General features: G+C 50.4%; 1 protein-coding gene across 4 annotated transcripts in view; it reads right to left on the minus strand.

The window, feature by feature from the left end:
* Nucleotides 1-11,467: 11,467 nt before the first annotated feature.
* Nucleotides 11,468-13,748, minus strand: part of RPS6KC1 (ribosomal protein S6 kinase C1) — a gene marked incomplete at both ends in the record, with an annotated part of 126,033 nt that continues 123,752 nt past the window's right edge. For all 4 annotated transcript variants that reach the window (XM_084244842.1, XM_084244844.1, XM_084244843.1 and 1 more), the window contains one exon: nt 11,468-11,578. In XM_084244842.1, the coding sequence (XP_084100968.1) occupies nt 11,468-11,578 (111 nt within the window). The remainder of the gene's footprint in view (nt 11,579-13,748) is intronic.

Raw genomic sequence — 13,748 nt, forward strand, 5'->3', positions numbered from 1 at the left:
AAGAAAATTAACAAAACCAAAAACTGACTCCTTTAAAAGATCAATAAAATCTATAAGCTTCTAACCAAGATAACTAAAAAAACATACTTAATAAAAGAAATGATGAAGGGTGTATCACTACAAATAGCAGATAGTAAAGGATATTAGAGATTGTTATTAATAATCTGTGCCCTCAAATTGATAAACTAGATGAAATGGACCAATTTCTTGAAAGACACAGGGCCTCCCTGTTGGCACAAAGGGTTAAGGCACAGCACTATGAAGCTATCGGCAGCTACTGAAGCATAAGTTCAATCCCCAGCCAGGGAGCTACCCACGTGGTGCAATGGACCTCTCCTGACTTGCCCGCTCTCCCCTTAGCAGTGTATTTCAGTCAGTCTGCCTGTTCTGTTCCCCACTCTGTCTCTGGTGAATCCTCTCACCCTCCCGCACATCTGGCCTGTACCCCAGCTCTTGTATACATAAATAAATCTTAAAAAAAAAAAACAGACAGAATATGGCAATATCTCTTAAAGAAAGTGAATCTTCTAATTGAAATTAGTAACTTTCCAAAACAGAAAATACCAGGTCCAGATAATTTCAGTGCTGAATTCAAACAAACATTTAATGAAGAAATTATAGTAATTCTGTACAACCTCTTTTAGAAGGTAGAACAGAGAGCATACTTCCTAACTCATTTTGTGAGAACAGCCTTATCTTACCATGAAAGAAAAAATAAGTTGGATAAGTTGGACTTCACTAAAAACACTGTACTCTGAAAAACAATGTCAAAAGAATGAGAAAACAAATCACACTGTGGGAGAAAAAATTGCCAAAGACATATCTCATAAAAGCCATTATTCAAACTATACAAAGAACTCTTTTTTTTTTTAAAAGATTTATTTATTTATTATACAAGCACTGGGTACAGTCAGTAGCGCGGGAGGGTGAGAGAATTCACCAGAGCTAGAGCGGGGAACAGAACAGGCAGACTGACAAAGTACACTGCTGAGGGGAGCAGCGGACGGCAGGAGAGGTCTGCACGCCATGTGGGACCCTCCCCCGGAGGCCAGGGATCGAACCAGCGCTGCAGAGGCTGCGGACTGCTTTGCAGCCCAGCGCTCAACCGCTGTGCCACCAGGGGAGGTCCACAAAGAACTCTTAAAATGCAACAATAAGAAAATAATGCTCCAATTATTCTGCAGGGGAGGGGGAGGGAGAGGGATCAAAATGAGGGCGGGATCACAAAGGACTTTGGTGATGGTCATGGGGGAACTGGTGGTGGGAATTCTATGGGTACTACACCTGAGAAAAGAAAGCATACATTGTGCAAAAATGAACAATGATGTAAAATATATAGAAATTATTTAATAAAAAAGTAAAATAAATACATTATCAGACAGCTCCCTAAGGAAGAAAAACAGATGGCAATTAAGCATAGGAAAAATTAAGTTACTAGGGAAGTATAAATTAAAAGAAAAATAAGATACTTCTACACAACTATTTGAATAGACAAACTCCAGAACACTGACACCAAATACTGGTAGGGTCAGGGCCTAATTCCTTTAGACATATTCTTACCACATGATCCAGCAATTGTGCTCCTTGATATTTACCCAAATGGGTGAAAACATGTTCACACCAAAACCTGCAAACAGATGTTTACAGCAGCTTTACTCATAGTTGCCAAAACTGAAAGCAACCAAGATGTGCTTCAGCAGGTTAAGTGGATACACTGGTCCATCCAGACAATGGACTGTTATTCAGCACAAAAAAGAAACGAGCTAACAAGTTATGAAAAGGCACAGAAGAACTTCAAATTCTGCTAAGTGAAAGAGAACCTGCAAAGGCTAATGCTGTAATGCCAGCTATGTGACATTCTGGAAGATGACAACTGTGGAGAAGATAAAATGTCCAGGGTTTGCCAAGTCTGGGAGGGAGGCACGAATAGGGGAGAACAGAGGACTTTTAGGGCACTGACAATACCCCATGTAACACAGTGGCTGGGACATGTCACTACCCATATGTATAAACCCTTAGAATAAGCACCAATGAGAGGGAACTCAGATACAAGAGTGGACACTGGGTGATGTCCATCAGTGGTCGCAGACATACTGCTCTGCTGCACCTCCCCCTGCAGTGACCTTTAGGGCTAACCGGCCCTAGGTCCGGCTGGGCAACCAGCGCGCAGGGGGAGAACAGCAAAACCCTACCTGCTGCACCTCTCCCCGCACTGGTGGACGCTGACATGGGGGAGGCTGTGCAGGTGTGGGGCCACTGTGACTTCCCTATTGATATGAACCTGAAACTGATGTATAAGTCTTGATACAATTTTTTTTTTAATTTTTTCTTTTTATTTCTCTTAAGGCATCACCTGCTATGTTTCTACGCTCTTTGGGTCCTTCTAGCTTCATCTTCATTTCTGAAATGCTTGCCTTGTGTTTCTAATCTTTCCTGAGTTATCTCATTTCTGAGCTTTCTAATGATGATTTATATTGTTCTTTCATGTCTTATAGAAATTTCTTAATGTCTTTCAGGTCATTTTGAGAGTAAATGAGCTTGTGTCTGTGTATACACTCATCTTTCTGGAAGGCCTGCACTGTCTGTGAGGAGACCTTTCTCTTCCTAATTCATTTTTCTCTGGTAACTGTAAAGGACTTGGTATGGATTCTTTCCTGTTGTGCATTTTTATGTGAAATAAGCTCTCCTAAACTCTGCAAATGCAGTGAGTTAAATCTGTAAAAAGGCTCTAAATCTGTAAAAAGTTAAATCTTTAAAAAAAAAAAAAAAACCTTCATAGAGCTCCCTCTTCGTTGTCTGTGTTACATGTTAACACAAAATAAAAAGCATGACACCTTGCTGCCTGAGATTTCCTGGCTGCTCTTCCCTTCCTTTGAACTAGACCTTTCTCTAGTCCCGACCCTGCTCAATTTTGACTCTGTTCCCAGCAATTTCTCCTCAGTGTAGGACCTGCATTAGAAGGCAGTTCTGGAAGGTCAATCTCAAGAGTTCAAAGGAGCAGCCCTTTTAATCCCTCTTGTCGCCAGCTCTCTACAGATACCAGGTGTTAGCAAAGGCAGGGCAGCCTTCACCTTCAGCTGCTGTTCCACACTGAGTCGCCCGGTGCATGCCGGCCAGTGGGCTGCATGGAGCTCTCCTCCCCTCTGCCCCTCAGCAGTCGCACAGCTGCCTCCACTGTCACCCAGCGCTGGCAGCACCCTGTCCCTGACTCCTGTAATTTGGGATTCGCAGCGTCTCATCATCAAGTTTCATTGTCCATGTCCGTGTTCTCCTCAGGCTGTGTGGCCGTCAGGCACACTCTGTGCCCTCATGCAGGGGGATGTGGCTGCCAGTAGCACCACCAGCTTCCTAGGACCTTGGCCGTCTTTCAATTCTTGATGCTTTCATTCTTGATGCTTCCCTTCAGCCTGTGGCAGGATGAACTTGGCCTCTGGTCATGAAGCCCCTGGGGCAGGTATGTGTCTCTGTGGGGCATGTTGCCAGGAGTCCCAAGGCAATGGAGGTGGCTCATGGGATGCAGCCCTGCCCTTCATACTTAGGAACTGAGACCTCCATGCACAATGGGGCTACCTGCTTTGCAATCACAGCTCCTGAGCTTGTCACCCCAACTCTGGCTTCCAGTGTCCCCGGCTGACAATCCAGAGCCTGTTGCTTGTCCTGTCAACCTGCACAGCTTGTGGGAGAAATGAACAAGGGCAGCGTGCAGGACTAGGCCACCAGGAGCTACATCCCAGGCACCAGGGCCCCGTGGTCTTCATCCTATCTCTGCCCCGTGAGCCCCTTGGTGCTCCACCCCCCTGAACCTGTGGTGTTTGCCCCTTGACAGTCTGAGGAGCAGCCCGAGGACGTGGTCATTTCAAAGCTCCTTGGCCTCCTCAAGGTTGATGACATGCCCACATCGGGGGCTGGACACAGGCTAACATCCAAAAAGACCCTTCACATAAAAGAAATGGCCTTCACACCAGAAGTCAACCATCAGAAGACACAGAAGAGCTGAGTTTTTAAAATGCATTTTTTATTATTCAGCCTTCAGCAGAAATGTCACCTTTCTAAAGCAAGCTGTTATCACGCACTCCCAGTGCCAAGCGGCCGCCTCTGAGGAGCAGGATTTTATCTCAACAGTTTTAGTGATTTGTGTTTCTCTTTCAAGGAGCTCCATGCCTTAAGGCACCCGAACACTAACAGCACAAGGAGGTAAGGTGACGTGAGGGGCAGATTCCAACAACATGAAACAGGGATTTCTGCAAAACAGGCCCAGGACTGGCATCAAAGCATCGGCGGCAGTCACCTGCCCAATAATTCATGTCCTCCCGCGCACCTCGCTGTTTTCTGGTGGGCCCTCGGTTGAGACCCTATTCTCACAGAAAGCCCGCTTTGTGACAGGGCCCCCCTAGCAGGCTCAGCGCATGACAGGCCTCGAAGCAGCCAGCACAACTGCCGGCAACGCGTGCCAATGAGCCAGATGCTGCCACATATTGGCATCTGGGTCCTGGAATAGCGACCACGTTCCCAGTCTGGCAAGGATTTTGACCCCAGTGAGGGCAGGAGACAAAGGGAGGAAGAACGAGCGGAGCTGGGGAGGCCGGCAGAAGTGGGAGCATCTCTGGGCACTTTCCACTGTGGACTTAGTCTCCACAACAAAAGCCGCCTTGGAAGCTGTGGCTGCCGCGGGCGGGAAGGTGGTGGTGGGGGTATCTCTGGCAGCGGGGAGGGGATTGATGCAGGAGGAGGCAGCTGCAGCAAGCAGCCCCATGCTCCTCCAGCCACGAGAGCCCACCTTGGAGAAGCTTCTGGAGAGAGCTGACATCTGTGCCAGAGGAGACACCAGGATGGCTGCTGCTTTCTGCCTTCTGGGTGCCAAGACTGGCCGGCGCCAGGAAGGCCAACAAATGGCAAGGGCACCGTCCAGACTGCAGCCGCGGGGCCTCCACACTGCCAAGGAAGGTGTGGCCAGGGTTGGGACTCCCAGGAACAGGGCGCAGGCAGCCCTGAGCCCCACAGGCAGGCGCAGTCCTGAGCAAGGCCTCTAGCCCCCCCGGAGCCCAACCAGGTGGCACTGAGCGGGAGGTAAGCGTAGGGCTTGGGAGAGGAGGTGGGGAAACAAAGGCTGGAGTAGTCCTCTTCAAGGTGGTGGCTTATCCAGAGCTTCTGTACCTGTGTCGTGGTGGTCAGGGGTTCAGGGCCTTGCATTTTGAAGGCAGGTGAGAGGAGAAAGAGCAGGAGGCAGAAAACGCACTGCAAGAGCCGAGGGGCAAAGGCCCCAGAGCACTCTTCCCGGGAAGGCCAACCCTTTGGGATGAACTGGCTTTCGGCTACTCACCCAACACTGGACTCCCTGTCAGGACACGGGGGTGAAGAGTGCCCCTGATCGTTGTTGTGGGTGAGGAGTCGGTTAGAACCTGTCACTGGAAAAGACTGTACAGAGCACGTCCAACAATGGCTTACGCAGCAGTGTCTGGTTCCTTTTTTTAAAAAAAAAAAAAAGGGCACATTTATGAGGCCAAGTTGACACCCTTTGGGAAGAGCCTAGATGGGGATGAAGCAGCCGCTGGCAGGGAAACATACCAGCGAGAACGCAGAGCTGCAGACATGGCCACGCCCACCATGTGTTCAGTCAACATGCACTTTATGAACAATCTCATCTGATAATCTGGTGTCTTTTAAACAAAAGCACCTCAAGGTGCGTAAAAGCATGGATTCCCCCATTCGCCCCCAGCACCCCAACACACACCTACTCCGGGAAAGCTGGTGCTTATCTTCAGAAGGCATCTCTGAGAGAGCACCCAGCCGGCAGAGTAACCAAGAAGAGTCAAAACCATCCTCTCCCCCTAATCCAGATGAGGAGCACTTTTCGGGGGGCCCCTGGGCTCATTAAATTAAGTGCATCTCAGAGTTTTGCCACATCCTGGCAGGACATGGTGCGAGAAGGGGACCCCACCCATGCAGGAAGCAAGATGCTTCTGGAATAATCTAGTACAAACTGGCTTCAAGGAAAAGGAAAGCAATTATTTGATAGGGAGCTCCACTCTGATAGGGTGGCGGCAGCCCTCCAATGATAGCCTGAATTTCTGCAGTAACTACTGGTTTCTCTGCCTTTAATCTCTCTCCAATTTAGCCTCCATTCTATCCCTAAAATTCTCTTTTTGACAGCAGGTTCCCATCACGTCAGCTCCCTGTCTTCCCTGGTTCCCTCCAGCCCAAATGGCCCAGTGTGGCATTTAGTCGGCTACTAACCACCTTCCGAACTCAGGCACTCACACACCAGCCAGGACAGAAGCTGCACAGCCCCACACCTTTGCATACATGGCTTTGTTTCAAGTCCCCTGGAAACTTCTCTTCTCCCCAAAGAGAACCTTGAAAACAAGGCCTTATGTTTAAAAACACTGGTGAGGCCTGAAGCCCAGGCTGCCTGCTGCAGCCTCGGGCCCTCCTGCGCCTCCCAGCCCTGCATGTACCTCTAAACGCACCACTCTGTCCTAGTGTCCCCTGTTCCTTGAAGACATGTCTTCTGTTCCGTTTCCGAGAAGGCTGTGAGTAGGATGGGGGATGGCGGGAGGAAGAACAGGAAACAGGAGGAGAGCATGGTGAGATCTCAGGCTCCAAGTTTTCTTAGTAAATCACAGCCTTTTTGCTGGACACAGAGGCTTCAAATATCAAACACATTTTCCTTCCAGAACAATTCTGAGAGCCTGAATAATTGCCATTTTCTTGTTTTGCCAACACTACACTCCCCGACCTCTCCTTCCTCCCCTGGTCACTAGTGGGTCGACCTTCGAGGCCGCTTCCATTTAACGGGGCAATACCGCAGGGCGGTCCTCCCTGCGAGACCAGCTCACATCTCTGTCCTTGGTCAGATCCTCTTTGCCTTCCGCTTCTTTTGGGGGATCGGCCAATGACTGTCCTGTCCTGAGGATTAGCCTCAGGAGGAATTTGATCAACACCCCAAAAGTAGTATTTTGATGTGACTTTTCAAATTTGAGATTTATAAAAGCAGGAGGCTGGCAACTCTAAGTGACACCACTTGTCAATACCTATGCCCTACACCCTGCATTCAGGAGGAGGTCTACCTGCCCAGGAGACCACAGCCAGGAGATTGGCTGGAACTCACCTAGAAAAGCACCTGTGCCTCTCATGTCTGCTACCTGAGCTAGCGGGAATAGTTTTTGCTGAACTTTACCTGGGGAGAGAGCAAAGAACTGCACTAAATCCAGCACAACAGAGAGGACTCCCATGGCTGAAACCCCTGGGCCAGCATGCCTGTTGGACGCCAGGGCTGCCCACTCCCAGGCCTGCCTTCCTGGGGCCTACATAAGTCTTCTCTGCCTTTCCTTCTCCAAGAGGAGACACTAGAGCACAGAAGGAGTCACATGATAGTGAGACAGCTGCAGAGCCAACCCACCACCTGACGAGCATGAACTGTCCCCAAAAGGAAGCTTCCTTGGGTTCCCTGTTCACTGACCTTGAGACGTGAAGTGATGTGAAGTACAGATCCTGTAGCACTTTGCTTCCATCTCCCCAGTGCTGTTCTGTTTCCAAATTTATTTAAAAACCAGCTGACTTCACAGCTCTGGCCGTTTAGTAACCCCACAACGTAAGGGCTTAATATGAAATCCTTCAAATGAGCTGAGCAGAACATCAGACACTCAAAAAGCCAAGTGACCCAGGTGGTAGAGGTTAACATGCTGTGTGAATGAGGAGCAGAAGCATCAATCTTGTGCTCCAAAGGTGCTGCCAAGAGAGCCAGTCATGTGAGCACAGAACAGAGATGCAGGCGGTTGGGCAGCGCCCTCTGCAGCCCCGGGGAGGCTGGGGGTGGAGGGGTGTGGGTGTGGCTGCCCCCATCACTGCGTGCACACCCAGTTAACTTCAGCTCACCACTGCCAGGGGCCAGTGCCTGCAAAACGACCCATATTTTACCCTATTTATAACTATTACATCCACATACCAAGAAGATTGTGTTATCAAGCAGGTTCCCGGGAGCAACCCAAGGAGGTGGGATTACTAGAAAAATCATCATAAAAAACACGTAAGTACCAATTTAAGACTTTTCATTAACCTTGTCTCTCAACATTGTTGTGTTGTCCAATTAGTTGACTGAAAAATAGTAACAGGCTGTGGGGCCTGGGGCTCACTGAGCACTCTGCTCTCAAGGTGGGACAGGTCTGGACACTGCGATTTGATTAAGGGTAAAAGGCTAGTCATCCACAAGGACAGACCAGGACACCATCTTGTTCCATAATCCTCAAACAGAGAGCCTGCAAGGCCAGGCTTCGCCACCTACACCAAGGCTGAATCGGGGCCCCTAACAACAAAGCTGATGCACACTGGGCCTTTGCCTCCCACAAAGAATCCCCAAGTGAGTCCAATTAAGATGCTCCAAGGGGCCCGGTAGGCAGAGCACCCTTCAGAGCTGCAGTCCAGGTCATCAAGTGTGCAAGCTTGTCTCCCCAAGGCAGGCCAGCAGCATGAGGGGCCACGGCACGAGTATTACTTACACTGGCAAAGTCTTCAGTGCTAGCATGATATAAAAGCAAGACTCAAGTCTGGGTTCACGATGACTCAGATAAGACAGGGAAAATGCGAGGGTCAAAACACAGCAGGAATCGTAGCTGCCTAAAAATGCTTAGAAGAGGTTTAAGTAGGTTATCAGAAGTTTGGTTATTACAACAAGTAAGTTGACAGACCTGTTTCAGACACTCTTCACTTATGTCATAGTTACTAGAGACAGCCTTCCCTGTCACTCCTTGGAATTTGGCCTGCGCTGTCTGTGAAATAGAAATGGTAGATCTTCCTACCCTATTTTCATTTCCCATCTTAAGCGAGGTGGCATTATGTCAAAGCATCATTGACAACCTGCCGGAAAGCCCTCAGAGCAGCACCACCGCCGAGTGGCTCCACACACGGACCCAGGACCGCGTGGGGGCGTCCATCGGGGTTCATCCAGGCAGGATTCACAATAGACAAAAGGTGGAAACCCCCCATCACCTACTGACAGATGAATGGCTAAGCAAAACGTGGCATGAGCACACAGGAACGTCAGCGCTCACAGGAAGGAAGGAAGCAGGACCACCTGCGGGGCACGGCCCAGCCACAAGAGCCTCAGGCTCAGTGAAAATGCAGCCGCAGAGAACAGAAAGCAAAGCTTCCACTGACAGGAGAGTCATGAACAGAGAGAAAGGAGAACAAGTGGCAACCAGGGGTGGGGGGCCTGAGTGCTTAGTAACAGGGAGCCTTCCGGTTTGGGGTGATGACAAGGTTCTGAGAGGGACGGTGGTGCCACAGGCAGGCGAGACATGCTGGACACACCTAGGTCACACCTGAAAGCGGTTCAAATGTAAGTGTTATGCTGTGTGTAGTTTCCAACCAAAAAAAAAAAAAAAAATACTAAGTGGTAAGTTTTTTAGGATTTTCACCCGAATTTCATATGCTGTAAAAAAACCCACATTAGAAACACTAATATTTCTAACATGTACATCATCAAATAAAATCAGACTTGGGCTCATTATCCCGGAGTCACAGAGGCTGTGGGTCTGTTATTAGTGTGGCCGTGGCCGCCAGGCCTGTGAATGACATGTTTATACTCAGCACACGATCCAGCACAGGGAGAGACAGGAGCAAAGGGGCTGCATCAACACCCGACTCAGCCACCCTCTGCTGACATCAGCACATGAGGAATCCCAGGGCCCCAATCCCGCAGCCTGGCTACAGCGCCACCTTGACTGAGCAGCGCTGCTTCCAGGTCACAGGGCAGTGCGGGAGGAAGCGCAGAGACGGCCCCACCACCAGCACATTTCCTACGGGCCCCGCACAGGAAGTCAGCCGACGTCTCACCTGCCTGGGCTCCTGCGATGAGACCGGAGTCCGGGGCTTCCAGTTCCAGGGGCTGATGTCATCGGCACTGAGCTGTGATCCTGGTGACCTGCTCCCTAACCTGGTGTGGCTGCAGCCCTTCAGCTGGGGTTCAGGTTAGAAGGGGAGCCGAAAAGGAAAAGGGGGAGGAAGAGGAGCACAAAAGGAGAAATGCTTGCACATTTCCTGCTCACTAAAGACCTGCTCCTCCATTCCATGGGATGGACCCTGCTGCAGCAGCCCCAGGCCTGCGCCGCCCTGGGAGGGGCTGCCCAAGCCCAGATCCCAGGGACACAAGGGACACAAGACTGGAGGGGCACTGTCAGGATTTCTGGTGACTCCTAGTTAGAAACTGCGGGCCAAGTTTAAAAAAGACACATTAACACGTCTTAACCGCTGTAAGTTGTGGCAAGCAATACACGGCCACAGGGCTACCTTCGAGCATCAAGAGGTAACTAGAGGGCCTCCCAGGTGGCGCAGCGGTTGAGTGCTGGGTTGCCTAGCTGCCCGCGGCCTCTGCGACGCCGGTTCGATCCCCGGCTGCTCCCGGCCACCGGAGGAGGGTCCCACGTGGCGCGCAGACCTCTCCTGCCGCCCGCTGCTCCCCTCAGCAGTGTACCTCAGTCCTTCTGCCTGCTCTGCTCCCCGCTCTGGCTCTGGTGAATTCTCTCACCCTCCCGCCCTTCTGACTGTGCCCAGTGCACTCAAGTGTTAGGAAATCCATCTGGAGATCCAGCAGTTCTATTCCTCTTGTAGTGTGGGCTTGCCACCTAACCCCAGTTAGCACTGAGGTACTAACACCAGTAGTACCTGGGCCTTCTTACACCAGACCAAAAACTATCACAGGAAATGGGCCAGCGGCAGCTGTGAACACTGCCTAGTGAGAGAGGATAGAACTTACTGGAGGGAAAAAAAGGTGACAAATGAGATTTCAATTTTCACTACATTTATTTTACATCATGATTTCTTAGTCCTTATTAAGTTGGTACAAGTTAGGAAGCTAAATACCCCTCCATTTTGCTGCGTGTTTCATAGGGGCAGGAAGAACAGAATCTGAGCACACAGGCACGGGGCGCAGGAAATGGGGCGAGGAGGCTGGAGAGAGGGTGTCTATAGGAAGCCTCTGGAGCGCAGGCAACTCACACAGTGCAAAACCGATGACAGAAGTGTCTCCTCCTCGCCCAGCCTCAGCCCACACATGGCACAGGCCGCGGCCCTCACCTTCCCTGTTCTGGATCCAGCAGACGTTGCTTTGCCCGTAGGAGCCAGTCCTGGTCAGCATAGCACAGGAGCTGCAAGAAGGTCTACATGGAGCGTCACAGCAGGGGAAGTTCTTCAGGCCTCACAGGCAGCTGCCCTGTCAGCTGGGTGTACGACTCATCTGCAGGCCTAACTAAGTGCAGGCGACATGAAGACCACGCCTTGGTTAAAAGTCTGCATTTAACAGCCCCAGACAGTAATTCAAAGGAATTGTTCTCCCTCGGCCTTTTCCTGCCATTTCCTCTTAGGTCTACACCAGCCTGATGCTTCGAGCTCCATCAGGGACAGCATGGCTGTGGCCTCTGGATGGACGCCACTCCCAAGACGGCCAGCAGGTGTGCAGTTGACCCACCAGTGTTCACCTCATCAGCTCTGCCCAATCCACAGGGGTGAAAAACGGATGAGATTTGATATCTTCAACCCCAGCGACTCCAGCACCAAGACGCTCCACAGGATTGAACTGCAAGAGCTAACAGAAGGATTCAGTGAGCAGCGATGCAAAGGAAAAAGAAACCTAAGGAGGGAAACAATGTCTCAATCCCACCCCGCTGATACAGGACATGATAAACAGCCCCTGACCGCTCTCCCTCCCAAGGGCGCGTGTCTATACCACACCAGCTGAGGGCTGGAGGGGCCTCTGTGCCACGCTGAAGGCCTTTCAACTACTTGAGGCCTGACCCGGAGTGACTCGCTTCTCTCTCAGAGTAGGATTTACTCAAGAAAGCATTGGCGCTAAGGAGCTGCTGGCCACGTCCTGACAGGCCCAGGTCCTCTTCCAGGCCTACAAGGGTAGGGAGCCACAGTCAAAACACACACACACACACGCAGGCACGCACACATGCATGCATGCATGCACACACGCACGCATGCACGCACTCCTGAACTTGATCACCGGGCTGACCTTGACCTTAAGTCTGAAGAAGTCAAGTCAGATCCTGGAGTGGCTGCTGCATGGGGTCCAGTGATGGACCCGCACTGACACCTCACCAACAGGAACCACGTGTCACCAAGGCCCTGCACCATCAGCACTGCGAGCCGTAAGAGGGGACGCCGGGACATGACTCACCGCACCTGGGCCCTCCCCGCCAGGGGCCGTACTGAGCCGCCATCACCCACTCCAGCCTCCAGACACCTGCTTGCCCTACGGTGGCCTGGTGCCAGCTGCAGTGACCCCTCACTCCCCTCCCAGCCCTGGGCAGACACTGGTTGGCTTCTTGTACCAGCTCGTCCTCTCTGGGAACTTTAAGTACATGGAGGCATGAAATGAGCCGCCTTCTTTCCCTGGGCCCCACCCCGCCACAGCAGGCTCTGAAAGGAGCATCCACGACCAGAAAGGACACGCTTAGCCCATCCTTCCCAGGTCTGGGCACAAGGAAAGTTTCTGTTTAGCGCTTTCAGGAACTTTGCTCAAGTATCTGTACCATTTAAGCTCCTCAGAACCGGACATGGCTCCAGTTTCCACCTCCCCACCCAAGTATGGGGCTGTCTGCTGGGAGCCTCCCGGGGACTCTGGGGTCTCCACAGGGCTTTCATGTGTGTTCCTGACGGCTAAGGGCATTGGCCTCGCTTGCCTCCTGGTCAGTCATACCCACCACTTCCGTGGCAAATCTGTGACCAATCTCAGACTGAGTTTTTTCTCTTATTGAGTTATAAGAATCCTTTACACATTCTGAATATAAGTCCTTTACCAGTCACATGATGCAAAATATTTTCCCCCAGTCTGAGGCTTGGCTCTCAGTTTTTTAACTGCTGTCTTTCAAAAATGCAAAAGTTTTCCATTTTAATGAAGCCCACTTAATTTTTATCTTTGATGGATCACTCATGTTTCTGGAGTCAGAGCTCAGAACTATGACTAACCCAAGATCGTGAATATTTTGTTTCCTTTTACAATTTTGACAGTTTGATTCTCTATGTTGGTCTAGAAGCTATTCTGAGTTTATTCCTGCACATGGTATGAAGAGTCTCAGCTCATTTTGGATTTCGCAAGTAAGTGTTTCATCTTTCCAGCAATATTTGTTGAAAAGACTATTTTTTCACCATCAAATTACCTCGATACCTTTATTGAAAATCAACAGATCATAAACATAAAGATTCATTTCTGGGCCTTCAATCCCAGAGGATACAAATGTGCACCCACATTTGCTCCAGCAGCACAGCGACTGTGGACGTCAGGTGGTCCAGTATCATCATTTCCTTTTTTGGGGAGTGAATTTTCCAACTTCTGTCTACAGTCACTCAAGTCTGAGCCTGTCCCCATGGTCAATAATTTTTTCCATAGAATGTAGCCAAGTACAACAAATACTTAATGAGTTCCTTACATTCATGGTCTACATATATAGGATACCTCACAATTCAAATTTAACCAAAACTGGGACTCCCTGGTGGCGCAGGGGGTTAGGACGTTAAGTGTAAGTCCACAGGTGGACTATGGGGCTGTCTGTAGCCACTGCAGCACTATTTCTATCCCCGGCCGGGGAGCTACCCGCATGGTGCAACAGACCCCTCCTGTCTCACCTGCTGTTCCTCTCAGCAGTGTGTTTCAGTCGATCTGCCTGTTCTGTTCCCCACTCTGTCTCTGGTGGGTTCTCTCACCCCCACACCTCTGTCCTGTATCCCAGTTCTTGTATGCATACATATAA

The sequence above is a fragment of the Talpa europaea genome, assembly GCF_964194135.1.
Source record: "Talpa europaea genome assembly, chromosome: 10".
In the NCBI taxonomy this organism is placed as follows: domain Eukaryota; kingdom Metazoa; phylum Chordata; class Mammalia; order Eulipotyphla; family Talpidae; genus Talpa; species Talpa europaea.